This window comes from Dasypus novemcinctus, chromosome 6 (genome assembly GCF_030445035.2).
Source record: "Dasypus novemcinctus isolate mDasNov1 chromosome 6, mDasNov1.1.hap2, whole genome shotgun sequence".
Taxonomy (NCBI): domain Eukaryota; kingdom Metazoa; phylum Chordata; class Mammalia; order Cingulata; family Dasypodidae; genus Dasypus; species Dasypus novemcinctus.
In genome coordinates, this window is record NC_080678.1 from 37,058,340 (window position 1) to 37,075,682 (window position 17,343).

The following is a 17,343-nucleotide window of genomic DNA, read 5'->3' on the forward strand; positions in this document are numbered from 1 at the left end:
TTACCTTATGGAGGACCTGGGTTCAAGCCACAGCACCTCCTAGTGAAAAAAGAAAAAAGCTGTCCCAGTCCTGGGCGAAGCTGAGAGGTACAGGCCCCGCAGAGAGGCACCAAAATAAAAGACAATGATGCAACCAGATAAAGAGGGGAAAAAAAAGAACTGCTGCTGAGCAGTGGCAGCGAGACAACCAGCAAGATAACAAAAGAGTGAGGAGCTCCTGGAGTTACCTCATGTTACAGGGCAGTAAGTAATCACCAAGGGCTATCTAAAGCACCTGTAAGGCGACTCCAGGAGACCAGAAGAGCATCCAGCAACATCCTTGAAAGAAGAGAAGGAAGAGACTGGCATCTGCAAAGAAGATTCATAAGTAGAGCACTCCACACCCCAGAGGACAGTGCCCATCCTCCACTGAAGGCACAAGCTGCCTCAGGAGCTATTCTGCATCTAGAATTGGAAGCTCTACTTCCCAAAAACGGGGGAGGAAGAAACGGCTGGGCATCAACTTCAGCTAACTCATTAGTTAAATTCAACGAGCTAAATTATAATCCTATGAACAGCTAAAGTTTGAATCTGTTCAAGTCAGAAAGAGGCTGGTAGCCACCATTTGAACTCCATCCCTCAAATAAGGGGAAGCAGGGTGAATTGAAAATCACAGTGTTGGTAGGAACCAGCTTCTTCCCGTCTAGATTAGACTACAGCTCTAGCAAAAGCCCCAGTCCCATCTCCGGCAGGGAAGGAGTGGGGGGTTCTGTGACAGCCTCTCAGAGAGAATACAGGCTATGCCACAGAGGCCAGTAATCATCCTACTCTGGCAGTGCAAGCTGCCTCAGGAGCTATCTTTGCCTGGAATTGGAAACACCACTTCCCAACAACAGAGGAGGAAGAGATGGTTAGCCACTGATTTCAGCTCCTGATTAGTATATTCAGCTGGCTAAAGTATAACCCCAAGAACAACTAAAATTTTAACTGTCCAAGTCAGGAAGAGGCCAGTAGCTGCCATTTTGACTCTGACCTCAGCATGAGGGAAAGCCAGGCTGACTGAAAATCACGGTGACAGTAAAGACTGGCTTCTCTCAACCAGAGCAGCCTGCAGCCCTAGCCTGGGCTTCAGCCCCAACTCTAGCAGGAGGAAGTTGGTGAGTCTGCACTGCCTCTCCAGGTAACTACAGGTACATCTGGCTGACACAGACTTAGATAATCGGAAGTCTACTGGGCAACTGCCATCGTTTTGAACCCCCACACCTGCTGCCCACACCTGCACCTCCATCACTGCCCCAAGCAGGGGAGACATGGGCATGAAGCTTCATCATTCTCTCTGGCAACTACAGTCTAGGCCTGCACAACTTGGGTTATTACATGCAGCTGTGGCTGTATCCCTACCCCTGGCAAAGGAGAAAGTTCTGAGAAGCTGCCTCAGTCCCTGGGAAAATGAAGGCAGCTTGAACCTCTACAGCTTACAGCCTCTACTACATCCTTGGCTCCTAGTGTACAACCAGCAAGGGAGAAAGGGCAAGAAAGTCCTAGATTAAAGAGAGAAACTGCACCCATAATAAATGCTCTAATAAGCTAGATGCCAGGACACCAACCAAAAATTACAATCCACACCAAGAAACAGGAAGATATGGTCCAGTTAAAGGAACAAGATAAGCCTCCAGATGACATAAAGGAGTTGAGACTACTAATCATAGATGTTCAAACAAATCTCCTTAATAAATTCAATGAGATGCCTAAAGAGATTAAGGATATTAAAGAGACACTGGATGAGCACAAAGAAGAATTTAAAAGCAAACAAAAAAATAGCAGATCTTATGGGAATGAAAGGCGCAATAAATGAAATAAAAAATACGCTGGAATCACATAATAGATTTGAGGAGATAAAAGAAAGGATTGGTGGGCTTGAAGAAATGGCCTCTGAAAGCAAACATACAGAAGAACTGATGAAAAGAATGGAAAAAACTAAAGGTCTAGGGGAACTACATGACAGCAAGAGACATGCAAACATATGTGTCATGGGTGTCCCAGAAGGAGAAGGGAAGGGAAAAGAGGCAGAATAGTTGAAGAAATAATGGTAGAAAATTTCCCAACCCTATTGAAGGAAATGGATATCCATGTCCAAGAAGCATGACATACTCCCATCTGAATAAATCCAAATAGACCAACTCCAAGACACATACTAATCAGAATGTCAAATGCCAAAGACAAAGAGAATTCTGAGAGAAGCAAGAAAAAAGCAATGCATAACATATAAGGGATACCCAATAACATTAAGTGCTGATTTCTCATCAGAAACCATGGAGCTAAGAAGAAAGCAGTATGACATTTAAGATACCACAACAGAAAAACTTGCAGCCAAGAATCTTATATCCAGACAAAACTGTCTTTCAAAAATGAGGGTGCATTTAAAATATTCACGGATAAACAAAAACTGACAGAATCTGTTACGAGGAGACTGGCTTTGCAGTAAATACTAAAGGATGTGCTACAGCCTGAAAAGAAAAGACAGGAGAGAGAGGACTGGAAGAGCGTCTAGAAATGAAGATTAAATCAATAAAACTATAAGTGTCAAAGAGTGGTAAAAATAAAATATGACAGATAAAGCCCAAATATTCAGAAATAAACTTAACCAATGATGTAAAGCACTTGTATTCAGAAAACTAATACTCATTCTTAAAAGAAATTTTAAAAATACCTAAGTAACACATACAATGGACAGGTAAGTGTTGTACCTCCATCGTGGGGATGCCTGATCTCAGAAGACAGGGTGTCTCTTGAGAGCATGGGTGGCTCCCAGTGGGGGAGGACAGAGTAGAGTGTCAAGCCCTCAGCATTGTTGTAAGTATCTATGAATCTTGTCCTTCAGGCAGCTTGGCTGTCACTATGGGCCTTGAGGGGAGGGGGAGAGAGGAATAGAATAGATGGAAGAGCGGTAACTGGGGGGCAATGGAAGTGTTCCAAAAAAGATCATGAAAAGATGGATATAGTGGGGGGTGGGGGCGGTGGGGTTAAATGGGACCTCATATTTTTTTAATGTAATTTTTAAAAACAAATAAATAAATATTTAAAAAAAGATGGATATAAGCCATGTTAAATTTCACCAAAAATTTATAAAAGTGTATAGTCTAGGACTTGCTGGTGCACTGAAGGAAAAGAAGGCCAGGTGGCTGGACTGTAGTGGGCAATGGGGAGGGGGATTGGTACTGAGTTGCTTGGTATCTTTTTATAGCCCTTTTTTTTTTCTTTTGCTAGATTGATATTAAAAACTCATGTGGAGGAACTCAAGGAATGTTTAGAAGACCAAAAGTCCCCAATGACAAGAACAAAAAGCAACTGATTTTTAACTTTGTTTCTCTTCTCATTCCTATTTTCATTTATTTCCCACATGTAGTCCTTTTGCTCAGGAAGTCTATGGGGAAATTAAGGATTTCTGAAGCTCTGAAATGGGTGATCAGGTTAGTGATATGTTAGCCGTCCAAGAGGTTGGAAAACGAACTAAAAATATTCACTGAAATACTGAAAGTTTGGTTTTCTCTATTTGAATAATTTTTTTCTGTTTTACTGAAAGTGGTTTCTGTATAACTAAAACCTCAACACAAAAAGGAGATTCTAAAAGGAGGACATGATTCAATGGGTGGGCCATGAAACTAGAGATGGAATTTTGAGGGTGAATTTAATCCTCAAAATTTTAATCCAGACATCTTTCCTAATAAGCCTTTGATAAGTCACTTCACATATACTTCTTCCTCCTTTGGAAAAAGAGAGGACTGGCTTGGTTATTTAATAAAGCCCCTTCCAGGCCTGAATGCTGAGACTATGATTTACCGTAGTATCTTATCACTCTTTCATGTCACAGTAGTGTGGAGCATTAGAGAAAAGCCTAGACTTTTAGTTGATAGAGAGCCAGTTGAAATATCACTGAAATTTAGTTTTAGGAAAAATTGGTTTGATTTCTACCTTTATTACTAATAGGCATGTGAGTTTGGGCAAATTGCTTAATCTTTGAGTCTAGTTTTATCACTTTCCAAAATTAGGGTATTAAGCTAAATGATTTCCAAGCTTCCAGCTAGTCTAGAGTTCTAAATTTTTACATAGTTGAATTATTTTATCATGCTGTTGCTGGGGAATATGACTAATACTTTCGAATCTATTAATTTTATGTCGACCTTTAAAGGCCATAATTGTTATCTTTGGGAAATATTATTTGACCTATAGTATATCCAAATCAATTTAATAAATTCACTTTATAACGGGGGGAAAAAGTGTATAGTCTACAATGTAAACCATAATATAACCAAAAACTTAGAAAAGTGTACAGTCTAAAATGTAAGCCATAATGAAACCATGGTTAATAGTTATGTTTCAATGTCTATACATCAGCTGTAGCAAATGTAACATCCGCATGTAAAAAGATCATTGCTTACATGTGGGGAAAGGGTTTGATGTTGGTTATATGGGAGTCCCCTATATTGCATATTTGAATTTACTGTGATCTAAAACTTTTTAGAAGACAAAATTAAAAATTTAAAAGCAAAACAAAACAATGTAGACCTTGAGTAAGGAATGGAAGAGATTGCCTTGCCACTGTACATGCAGGGCAACACCTATTACTGTGATGTAAGGCAAAATGTCAAAAAAAAGTTTTGATATTTTTTCTTTTTTTTTTTTTTTTTTAAAGATTTATTTATTTATTTAATTTCCCCCCCTCCCCTGGTTGTCTGTTCTTGGTGTCTATTTGCTGCGTCTTGTTTCTTTGTCCGCTTCTGTTGTCATCAGCGGCACGGGAAGTGTGGGCGGCGCCATTCCTGGGCAGGCTGCACTTTCTTTTCACGCTGGGCGGCTTTCCTCACGTGCGCACTCCTTGCACGTGGGGCTACCCCACGCGGGGGACACCCTTGCGTGGCACGGCACTCCTTGCGCGCATCAGCACTGCGCATGGCCAGCTCCACACAGGTCAAGGAGGCCCGGGGTTTGAACCGCGGACCTCCCATATGGTAGACGGACGCCCTAACCACTGGGCCAAAGTCCGTTCCCTTTTTTCATTTTTTAATATCCCAATTCATTTTTCACTTTATTTAGTTTTTCTAAATTATTATGTATTCTACTTCTAATCTTTAAACCTCTCAATACTATTTCATTTTCCTATTAATTGAATTAGGCAATATGTTAGGCTTCATTTTTTAAGAAGTTTTGGATCATAGAGGGGTTCGACTAAGGCAGGGGAGAAACACTGGTGTGGGGTGCCATTGATGGGGGATGCATGGGTTGGTGGGAAATCTCCAGGGCATGTATATAGGGTATATAAATATGTTCAGATGTTCACTGGGCATTGTCATAGTGGATAGAGTTAAACATGACAACTGAGGGAGTGCTGAGTTCCCATCCTGGGTAGCTCTGTCGCATTTCCCAATGGAACCGCAACAATCCCCCAAGTGCAAGGGCAAAGACCAGTGAAGAAAGATGGTCCAATGATGGACCCTTAATACTGACAACTATGCTTATGAGCCTGTGTGCTTGAAATTTCAACTAACCGGGCCTCCCTGACCCATGTGGAGCTGGCCCACATGCAGTGTTGATGCGTGCAAGAAGTGCCCGGCCACACAGGGGTGCCCCTGCATAGGGGAGCCCCACACGCAAGGAGTGTGCCCTGTAAGGAGAGCCACCCAGCGTGAAAGAAAGTACAGCCTGCCCAAGAACGGCACCACACACAAGGAGAGTTGACGCAGCAAGATGACGCGACAAAAAGAGACACAGATTCCCATGCTGCTGACAACAACAGAAGCGGACAAAAGAACATGCAGCAAATGGACACACAGAACAGACAACTGGGGTGGGGGGAGGGGGAAAGGGGAGAGAAACAAATAAAAATAAATGAATCTTTAAAATAAAAAAAAAAAGAAATTTCAGCTAGGTCTAGAGCTGCAGGGTGCCTAAGAGTTACTTCCTAGAGCCTCCATGTTGCTCAAATGTGGCCACTCTCTAAGGCAAACACAGCATTTAAATGCATTACCTTTCCCCAGCATGTGACATGACTCTCAGGGATGGGTCTCCCAGGCGCTAAAGGATTACTACCATCACCAGCTGGTGATGCAACTAGAAAAAGACCTTGAAAAAAAAGGGAAAATAGGTTTATATGGCTAAGAGACTTTAATATGAGTCAGGAGGTTATCAGAGGGGTCATGCTTACGTACATCTCAGCAGGATCCCAGAGTCAAAGTAGATACAATCCCAGGTACTGGTGCTCCTGAGGACTACAGAGACACACAGGTTCTATAGTCATGGCAGATGGCTCTGGAGTTCATTGCCTTGCCAGTGGGCCCTACTTTGGAATTTGTGCTCCTGATTGTGATGGAGTTGGACTCAGATGTGACCTCTCTACACATGCCTCTCTGTCACTTTTACTGAACCTGTGGTTGGTACTGGGGTTTGTGTATGCTCAGGAGACTTGAATCTCTGGACTGTCCATGTGCTAGCTGGGCTCTGAGCCTCAGCAGAGTTGCAACACCTACTATCTGCCTTGTTGGACTTACCCAGGTCAGTTGATGGGGAGGTGAGGATGGTCAACCACCAGGGAACTGAGAGTAACTACAACTGCAAGCAGGAGAACTGCATCCATCAGCCAACTGGGATCTAAGCCCCCTCTCGATTTAGAGGGAGGGTGAACATTGCCATCTCAGGGTCCACAGGATGGAGGAATATAAGCTGGATTGAAGCTGACTTGCTGGTATTCAACTATAGAACTGTTGTGACTCCAGCAATGGAAGAAATTATATCACTGATATTGAGACAGTGGCCACATGAATTGCTGAGGGCAGGGAGAGGGAGGAAGAGGTGTGATATGGGGCATTTTTGGGACTTGGAGTTGTCTTGAATGATACTGCAGGGACAGATGCAGGACATAGTATATCCTGCCATAACCCACTGGATGGACTGGGGAAGAGTGTGAACTACGATGTAAACTATGGTCCATGCAGTGGGGCAGTGCTCCAGGGTGTATTCACCAAATGCAATGAGTGTGCCTTACTGATGAAAGGGGATGGTGATGTGAGAGAAGTGGGGGTAGGGGTGGGGAGTGGGGTATATGGGAACCTCTTATGTTTTTCAACGTAACATTTTTAATGTAACATTTTGTGTGATTTATTTATCTTAAAAAAAAACACAATAAAAGAACTTGCTAATAATAATTTTAAAAAACCTAAATAATTGGAAGAACATTCGATGCTCATGGATTGGAAGACTAAATATCATTAAGAAGTCAATTCTACTCAAATTGATAAACAGATTCAATGTAATCCTGATAAAAATTCTACCAGAATGTTTTAAATAAATGGAAAACACAATTATCAAATTTACTTGGAAGGGTAAGGGGTCCTGAATAGCTAGAAACATCTTAAGAAAGAAAAGGAAAGGTGGAGGACTCTCATTTCCAGACTTTAAATCATATTACCTAGCTAGCTACAGTAGCTAGCATGGTACAGCATGGTACTGGCATAAAGACAGACACATAGACCAATGGAACCAAACTGATGGTTCAGAAACAGACCCTCCCACATAGAGTCAAGTGATTTTTGGCTAGCCTGTCAAATCCACCCAGCTCAGGCAGAATAGTCCATTCAACAAATGGTGCTGGGAAGCGGACTTGGCCCAATGGATAGGGCGTCCATCTACCACATGGGAGGTCCACGGTTCAAACCCTGGGCCTCCTTGACCCGGTGGAGCTGGCCCACGCACAGTGCTGATGCGCACAAGGAGTGCCCTGCCACGCAGGGGTGTCCCCCGCATAGGGGAGCTCCAAGCACAAGGAGTGTGCCTCATAAGGAGAGCTGCCCAGCATGAAATAAAGTTTAGACTGCCCAGGAATGGTGCCGCACACACGGAGAGATGACACAACAAGATGACGCAACAAAAAGAAACACAGATTCCCATGCCGCTGATGACAACAGAAGCAGATAAAAAAGAATATGCAGCAACTGGACACAGAGAACAGACAACTGGGGGGGAAGGGAAGAGAAATAAATAAAAATAAATCTTGAAAAAAAAAATGGTGCTGAGAGAACTTGATATCCATAGCCAAAAGAAGGAAAGAGGACCCCTACCTCACACCTTACACAAAATTAGCTCAAAATGGATCAAAAACCTAAATACAAAAGCAAGAACCATAAAGCTTCTAGAAGAAAATGTAGGAAAATATCTTTAAGACCTGATGGTAGTTGCTGGATTCTTAAAGGAAATAAAGTGGGGGAGACTGTGATGGACTACTGATATTTAATGTATGTAGAAGTTTTAATTAATTTTACTGTAAAAATGTGGTAACGAATAGAGTTGATGGTAACATATCACAGTTATCTCATAATCTGTAACAAATGTTCCACCCAGTGTGGTATGTTGATAGAGGGGTGTTGTTTGGGAATTCTACATATGTACATGGTTGTTTTGTAAGTTTACAACTTCTGTCATAAAAATGTATTTAAAAAATAATAATAGGGTGGGTTGGAGGAAAAATACACCAAATGTAAGATAAACCCATAGTTAGTAGTAAGAATTTGACAATATTCTTTCATAATTTGTAACAAATGTCTCACAACAATACAAGATATTGGTGGTGGGTTGATGTAAGGGACTCCTGTATGATGCTATGCATGTTTGCTTTGTAAGTTCACAACTTTTACTATACACTTACTGTTTATGTATGTTCATGAATAAATGATATAATAATAATAGTAATAATAATAGAGTGGGTTGGGGGAAAACACTTTGCTTAGTAGTAATATCTTGAGGATGCTCTTTAATCATTAGTTAAAAAGGTTTCACAGCAACACAAGATATTGGTGGTAGGATGAGGTATGAGAGCCCTGTATGATGTTAGGCATGTTTGTTTTTTAAGTTATACAACTATTACTATATACTTATTGTTTGTTTACGTATGAGCGATATTCAAAAAATTTTTTAAATAAAAATATAGATACCTCATGAGAGTGATATAAAATTGAAATGACAAAAAAAAAATTGCTGCTACCAAACTTACTTTAGTCATTCCAATCTCTCTTGATCTCTCTTTAGCTTTTCTGCCATTCCTCAATCTAAAACTAGCATACACAATCACAATCATACTCCTTTCTCCTAAAATACCAAAATATACTATTGCCACTTAGTGCTATTCTCCTACTCCCCCTTCATCAGCATAGGCAGTAACTGCAAAGAACTTGCTAATCCATTAATTAAAGATCTCTACTTCCCATTATGGATGGCTAAATTTAGAAAGCCAAATTGGGTTGGGAGGAAACGATGTGTCACAACAAGCCAGATGAATTCCATAGAATGAGGCTGGGTCACTGTTCTGTTTCTTATAAAATCTCTGACACTAACGTACCCTCCTCTTCTGAGAATACAGAGAAACCATCCCATGGGTGGGGCAACCATTCATCACTGTAATCTTCAGGAAGACTTCATTGTAATACTGGGTTACAAAAGCCACAGGACTTATCTGCAAGCAATTGCCTCAGAGACAAGTCTCCTCTGCTTTTCTGAAACCTCCTATTTAGTCACACAAAAGAAAGCGGTAGCAAGCCAGCATTAATTGCACCCTTAGAGAAGAGCCACATCCCGCCTGCAGGGGTGGCAGTGCCTTTCCTGGGTTACTAAATAGATAAGAAGACAAAAGTAAACACTGTAATTTGCTGTTTTTGTCTCTGGCACAGGGGGAGTGGTACAAGTGACACTGTCTATAAACAGTAATAATGCCAGATGAAACACAAAGAACAGGATTCCCCCCAACTCCCCACCCTCTCTCCCTATGGCATTCCTCCTGAGATTACTCATCTTGAGGAAAGACACAGAAGACTTCCTATAGTCCATATGCTGCTACCAAATGAACAGAAGGAGAACCCAAGTTTGTACTGAGTCCTCCTACCTCACTCAAGAGAAGAATCACTGGAACTCAAAAGAACTATGCAGTTGTTTCCACCTGGCTGACAAAAAACAGGGAAAAAAAACGAAAGACAAAGTGTGGAATAGATATGATATATGCCCGTCTGAATAATGAAAAGAGTGAAATGTCAAAAAAATGACAAAAAGTATAAATGGAAAGAGAAGCAAATAAAAGTTTCTTTTCTTTGTTTTTTTTTTTTTCTTTCTTAAAAAAATTCATCTTCAGACCAGGCTTAGGGGCTCATAAAAGGTACAGGTAAGAGAAAATGAATTCATAAGAGAAGTTACCTGACCAGAGTTCCCGCCAGGTGTAATGCAGGCGTACTCTACACTTCTTCTGGTAGCAAAGTAGTTTATGTACTACCTGAATGCAACGTCTGAAAAAGAGAAAAAAAACACAGGGGTAAGCCTAAGAATATAGGTCAAACTCACCACAGATACCCTTTCTTTTGTGGGGCAGCTGAAGACACTAGATATGAATATATGCACATGCAAAAGAAAATTTTCTTTCTACTTGTAGCTCTTTTGTGGATAACTTCCCTCCCTCCCCACCAACACAAATATACATTCCCCTTATTTACTTAGAAAAAGGGGCTATAACCACTTATAAGTCAAAATCCAATTAGGCACCAATGATACCATTCTCTTGACTTTTCCTAGGAGAAAGGATGCCAGGGCTAAGATGAGATTATTCCATTCAAAGTGGCAGGCATAGCAAGCAAACACACAAAATTAAAGTTTTTAGATCTATTTAATTTAGTTTTTATTTAAATTGAAATTAAAAACTTTTGCTTTTTGCTTTTAGATTTTTATTCCCCCACCCCCACTGTTGTTGCGCTCCCTGTCTGCTCTGTGTCTGTTTGTCTTCTTTTTAGCAGGTACCAGGAACTGAACCTGGATCCTTCCATGTGAGAGGGATGCACCCAACTGCCTGAGCCACATCTGCTCCTTGCTTTTGTCTCTCATTGTGTTTCCTCATTATGCCATCTCATTGCATCAGCTGGCCATGCCAGCTGACTGTGTCAGCTCGCTGTCTTGCTCATCTTCTTTCAGGAGGCACCGGGAACCAAACCTGGGACTTCCCATGTGGCAGGCAGGTAGCCAATTGCTTGAGCCACATCTGCTGTCCCATATACATTGTGGGTTTTTTTAAGATTTATTTATTTATTTTTCCCCTTCCCCTCCCCCGACCTGCTGTTTTTGCTGTCTGTGACAATTTGCTGTGTGATCATCCATATATATTTCTCTTCTTTTGTCTTCTCATCTTTCTCCTCTAGGATTCAGAGAGATTTGATCCTGGGGACCTCTGATACGGAGAGAGGTTCCCTGTCAATTGCACCACCTCAGTTCCTGGTCTCTGCTGCGCTTCACTTTGACTCTTCCCTTCGTCTCTCTTTTGTTGCATCATCATCTTGTTGCATGACTCACTTGCACATGCACTGGCTCACCAAGCGGGCACTCATGTGGGCACTCGGCTCATCACGTGGGCACTGGCTCACTACACAGGCACACTTTCTCTTCTTATTCACCAGGAGGCCAGGGATTGAATCTGAGTCCTCCCATATGGTAGGCAGAGGCCTTATCACTTGAGCCACATTTGCTTCCCCCATGTATGTTTTTGATAAATAAGCAGTTACTAGACTGAGGTTGAGATGAGTATTTTTAAAAACTGTAAACCTAAACAAAACAAAAAATATTTTTTCATCTCTGACAGTGAGACTTCTGAAAGTTTATAAAGCCATAAAGAAATTACAAAGGAAAATATTGAAAAGTTACTTTCTAAACATGCAAATCTTTTATTTGATAAAAATTTTAACAATTAAAATTAAAAGGCATACTCTGGGAGCAGATGTGGCTCAAGTGGTTGAGCATTTGCTTCCCACATGGGAGCCTTCCTAGGTTCAGTTCCTGGTGCCTCCTACAAAAAACGAAAACAAAAAACAAACGAAAAAACTAACTCAGGAGCCGATGTGGCTCAGTGGTTGAGCACCAGCTTCTAATATACAAGGTCTAGGACTCGATCCCGCCCCCGGTTCCTCAAAAAAAAAAATTCATGAAATTTTTTCACAACACTGGAATCTATATATGGTAAGTAAAAAAACACATGCAAATTGTATATTATATATAATGATGACAAATATATTAAAATAAATAGAAAGAAATTTAATTGTGATGTTAACACAAGTTGCCTTTTGTGGGTGGTAGGATCACAGATGAACTGTTCTTTCTCTTTTTCTGTTTTCTCCATATTTTCTACAAGTATATTTTACTTTTACAACTAAAAAGCTCACCCTTTTAGCAAACTCATTTTTAAAAATTATAACATGCTCTGGAAGAAGCACAAGGCAACTTTCTGAAGGACAGAAATGTTCCATATCTTGAATGGGATAATGGTAAGATGATGTATATATACATTTGTCAAAACTCATCTTACTCTTCATTCCACTAAAACCCCATTTATAAGTGCTTGGCAAGGGGGGCACTGGACACAATATGGGCAGATCACGATAGAATAGTATGGAGAGAACTGGTGTACTAATCTGTGAACCAAGAACTAAGTGGTTGAAACACTGTCATTTCTTAATCTAGTTAATGTCCCTTCTACTTCTGTCAAAGGTGAAAAAAGTCCAAGCAAAAATAAAAACCTTTACTGTGGTGAGGATGTGGAGAAATTAGAACTTTCATACACACCGCTGGTAGAAATGTAAAACAGTGCTGTCACTTTGAATAACAGTTTGGCAGTTCTTTAAACCGTTAAGAGTTATCGTGTAACTGAGCAATTCTATTTCTAGACACATACCCAAGAGAAATGAAAACATACATCCATAAAAAAAAAAGTGTACACAAAAAGCAGAAACAACCCAAACGTTCATCAGCTAATGAATGTAGTATATCTATACAACGGAATATTAATTGGCCACAACAAGGAATGAAGTACTGATAAATACGACAACGTAGATTAACCTTGAAAACAATATGTTAAGTAAAAGAAGCCAGTCACAAAATGTCAAATATCATATGATTCCATTTATACGAGATGTTCAGAAGATGCAAATACAGAGAGACAGACAGAAAGTAGATTAGTGTTTGCCTAGGGCTGGAGGGGGCAGGAGTTGGTGGGGGATATATAGGACTGACTGCTAATGGTTATGGGACAAAAAAAGTTCTAAAATTTGTGGTTATGGTTGCGCAACTCTATGAATATGCTTAAAAACACTGAATTTTACACTTTAAATGGGTGAATTTGGTGACATTGAAATATATCTCAAAATTATTTTAAAAATTTTGCAGCTTAGGTTTTTCAAATTGTCAGGAAATGCTAGTTTACACACTCACAGCAATGTTAATTTAATTCATCTATAGTTAGGTGGACTTGGATCCCTGATTAAACCATTAAATGCCCACTTGAATATTCAGCCTGCAATGTAAGGTGTTAGTAATAGGGTGGGATATGGGAACTCTGGATTTTATGCATGATTTTTTCTGTAAACCTACAATTTCTCTAAAAAGAAAAGTAAAGAAAAGAAAAAGAATATTGAGCTTGTGTAATGTGGATAAACCAGTACTCCTCATTTGAGGGCATTAGCTTTTACATTTGAAAACTCATTCAATTAAATAGGATCTGCCCTTGATATCACCAATATTTGGAGGCCTCTAAACTGCCTAAAACACAATTTCTTTACTAACTACGGGTTCTGAACCTCACTTTACCATCCCCTCGCTGCCCTACAGGTAGTTAAATTAGGATAGTTAAGAGAGGGCTTGGTCAGCCAGAGGCCCAGGGCCTGTGCTATATCCCCTCTAGTGATTCAGGTTCATCACACAAACTAAAAGATTCAAAAGAAACTATCAAACCTACCTTTTTCACTCATTCATTCAACAAATACTTACTGAATACCAACTAAATGTTTAGCACTTAAGTCTTAGCAAACTAAGTTGCAAAGTTCCTGGAAAACTGAACCCAGATAAAATGCTGGTTTGAGGCAAACAAAAAGACACTCTTCTTCTTCTTTAGACACTGTTCCCTCTTAAAACTCTTGTGACATGGAAGAATGAGGAAGAGAAAGCAGAAATAGAAGAGAGAAAATAAACAGGGAAGAAGGACATGGTGGCAAAGCAAAAAGTGGGTCCTCTCCACCTTGACTGATTTATGTAACTTTTCCTAAATGGCCAAACAGCATTTCAGCTTCAACTATAAGACACTTCCAGAAGTGACTCCCTCAGATTCCATGGTTTTAACTTAAGACAATAACTTCAGCAGGCACCATACCAATCTTTGGGTTGTCAGTCTGACAGCTCATGGCATCAGGCAAAAACGGGTGGTAGCTAATTTCCTGGAACTCTTAGCAGAGGGGCAAAGAAGGCCAAAAGAACACTACCAGCTTCCCTCTGTAGAATGAGGGTCAAAGACACTAGCTAGGTGAATTAAAGTGACTGACAATATAGAAATGACATAAATGGATTGAACTAAATTTGTAAGGTAAAGTCCTAAAATTAAAATTCTCTGAGGGAAGGAAATATGGCTTAAACGACTGGGCTCCTGCCTACCACATGGGAGGTCTGTGGTTTGGTTCCTGGTGCCTCCTAAAGAAGACAGCAAGCTGGCGCAAGAGGCAGGTATAGCAAGCTGACACAACAAGATGACACTGCAAGAGACACTGGAAGAAAAACATAATGAGAGAGATAACAAAGCGGGGAATGGAGGTTCCTGGTACCTCCTAGAGGACAAACAGGATGGCAAGCTGGCACGACAGGCAGGAACAGCGAGCTAATGTGTCAAGATGATACAACAGAGACACAAGAGGAAAAAAACATGAGAGACACAACAAACAGGGAACGGAGGTGGCTTAAGTGACTAGGCACGTCCCTCCCACAGCAGAAGTCCCAGGTTCAGTTCCCAGTGCCTCCTAAAAAAAACAAAGACAACAAACAGACACAGCAAGTGCAAAAAAGGAGAGGGTGGGGAGAAATAAATCAATCTTAAAAAAAAAAAAATTCTCTGGAAGTTCTCAGAATATTCCTAATAATAGACCTGTATTGCTAACATGCTAGCCTAGTCTACTTAGCCCATTATCTACAACTTGCTGTGTTCTTCTCACTCCCTGTAGGTCTAAGTGGTCTTATAAGAAGCAGTCTCTCAATATTTTTTTTTCTTTTCTTTTTAAGGACATACCAAGCATTAAATCCAGGATCTCTTATATGGGAAGCTGGCACTCAACCACTGAGCTACATATGCTCCCCGATGAGAGTCAGCTTTTCATTTGTTTTTGTTTTGAGGAGGTACTAGGTATCAAACCTGGGACCTCAAACATGGGAAGCAAGTGCTCAACTACTTGAACTACATCTGCTCCCTCTCTCAGGATTTTTTTTTAAGATTAATTATATTTTTCCTTTATTTCTCTCCCCTTCCACCCCCCCCCCCCCCCAGTTGTCTGCTCTCTGTGTCCATTGACTGTGTGTTCTTCTGTGTCTGCTTATATTCTTGTCAGTGGCACCTGGAATCTGTGTCTCTTTTTCATTGCGTCATCTTGCTGTGTCAGCTTTCCGTGTATGTGGCACCATTCCTGGGCAGGCTGCACTTTTTTCGCACATTCCTTGTGTGTGAGGCTCCCCTATGGGGGACACCCCTGCATGGCACGGCACTCCTTGCACATATCAGCACTGCTCGTGGACCAGCTCGCCACACGGGTTAGGAGGCCCTGGGTTTGAACCATGGACCTCCCACATGGTAGGTGGACGCCCTATCCGTTGGGCCAAATCCACTTCCCTCTCTCAGGATTTTAATGAGAGGGCTGTATAAAGGGACCTCTCATAAAAGACTTTGGTATATTCAGGAGCAGTATTAAATGTATTTTGCTAATTGCCATACAGTAATATAAGTAAATGTATAATAAATACATACATACATCAAAAATTTTTAAATTCCATTTTATTCCCTAAATAAACTATAACCAAAACTGCTTACTAAGTGATATAAATTGTGGTGCAAATCATTCTAATAGTTTCCAAATCATTTGCTGATTTTTAGAAATTGTGATGTGATCTTGTTTAATGCAGATTTCACTTGCTAAACGATGCCCTTGTTTGAGCCAGAGTTTGACCTAGAAATCTGCCAAAACTTCTATCAATTTCCCCATTAAATGAAATCTTTGTTGCAGCTAGCAAGGGTGACTGGACGCTGCTAATGTACACCTCTAAGTACATTTCTGGATGCCAGCATTATGCACATTTCCCATGTGGCCTGTATCTGGAAAGCCTGCACCTTGGCTCCTATTGACAACGCCATCCCAACACTAAGCCTCTCCAGAGCAAAAGTGAGATACTACCTATACCTCCTACCTTGGCTGCCACTACCCACCAGTTCGCTCAAAGACTATCTACATCCCCTCCAGCACTGCCCATAGGCTCTGCTCCTGCTTCCACAGCCTACCAACAGATCACTAGCCTTGTGGTCCCAATAGCATACTATTTACAAAACAGAATAAAAATTTTAACAACTGATTTGGCTTTAAAAATATGTACGGCTGACTATCTCCAAATTTGCTGCTTCTTGAAGGGTTTCTTTTTGCATGTAGTAGTTTTCTATTACAATAAAAGGTAGTTCCATTTTCTCATGAAATCTTCTTATAGGACCCACTAAAGTCTGTACTCTTCTTCTGGGACCTACCCACAGGATTGGGAGTATCTGACATAGAGTCCAGGGTTTCTGAGTAATATTAAAAAGAGAGTTTTAGTCTCCCCATACCATTTCCCCTTAGTCCCAAATCCTACAGTAGTAATGGCAGCAAGAATCAAGGAGTACAAACAAGAGTAGAAATTAGTTGGTTGGGCTTTACCTTACTGTTGCAGGCAAGACTTTTCTCTCACTTTTTTTTTTAAATACGCACCTTCCCCCATCATTACTTTACCTACAGCATTCATTCACAGATCAGAAATTTTCATTTCTAATCCAGATTCTGGCTTTGAATAGTAAGTCTTTCCACACTCCATATTTCTTCATATTTCACCAGGAGGATTTAAACTAATCTGAAATGGTAAAAAGTCACTTTGCTTTCAGTTTCTCATTCTGCTGTATGCTGCTGAAAAGCAGTGCATAATAAGAAGTAAGGCAGCAACTTGGCCTGTTGCCCAGCTGGGAGCAGATAAATTCACCTAAAAAGGACTTAATGCTCCAAATACCGAAAACTGGAAAGGGAATTGGAAGTGGGAGGAGAAAGATTTGGAAATCTGTCCCTGGGTAGCAATGAAGAAAGCAAAATCAGCCTGAGGGTGAGACCTTCTGCCCAGTCTCTGTCAGCTTGATGCCTCATTATCTTCTCCATCTTCTATAACCTCAAGACATTAAATTAGGAAGCAGGTAGAAAAAGCAAATGAGAAGCAAGGCAATACAAGTTGGGAACTAAAGAGATAGAGGGGATGTTT

The 17,343-nt window shown here is 40.7% G+C and overlaps 1 protein-coding gene across 41 annotated transcripts in view; it reads right to left on the reverse strand.

The window, feature by feature from the left end:
• Positions 1-17,343, reverse strand: part of ARMH3 (armadillo like helical domain containing 3) — a 242,166-nt gene that overhangs the window by 144,403 nt on the left and 80,420 nt on the right. For all 41 annotated transcript variants that reach the window (XR_011649010.1, XR_011649011.1, XR_011649009.1 and 38 more), the window contains one exon: positions 10,210-10,298. Coding sequence is in view for 37 of the 41 variants with exons in the window: in XM_071215701.1 (XP_071071802.1) it covers positions 10,210-10,298 (89 nt within the window). In the remaining 4 variants the exon portion in view is untranslated. The remainder of the gene's footprint in view (positions 1-10,209; positions 10,299-17,343) is intronic.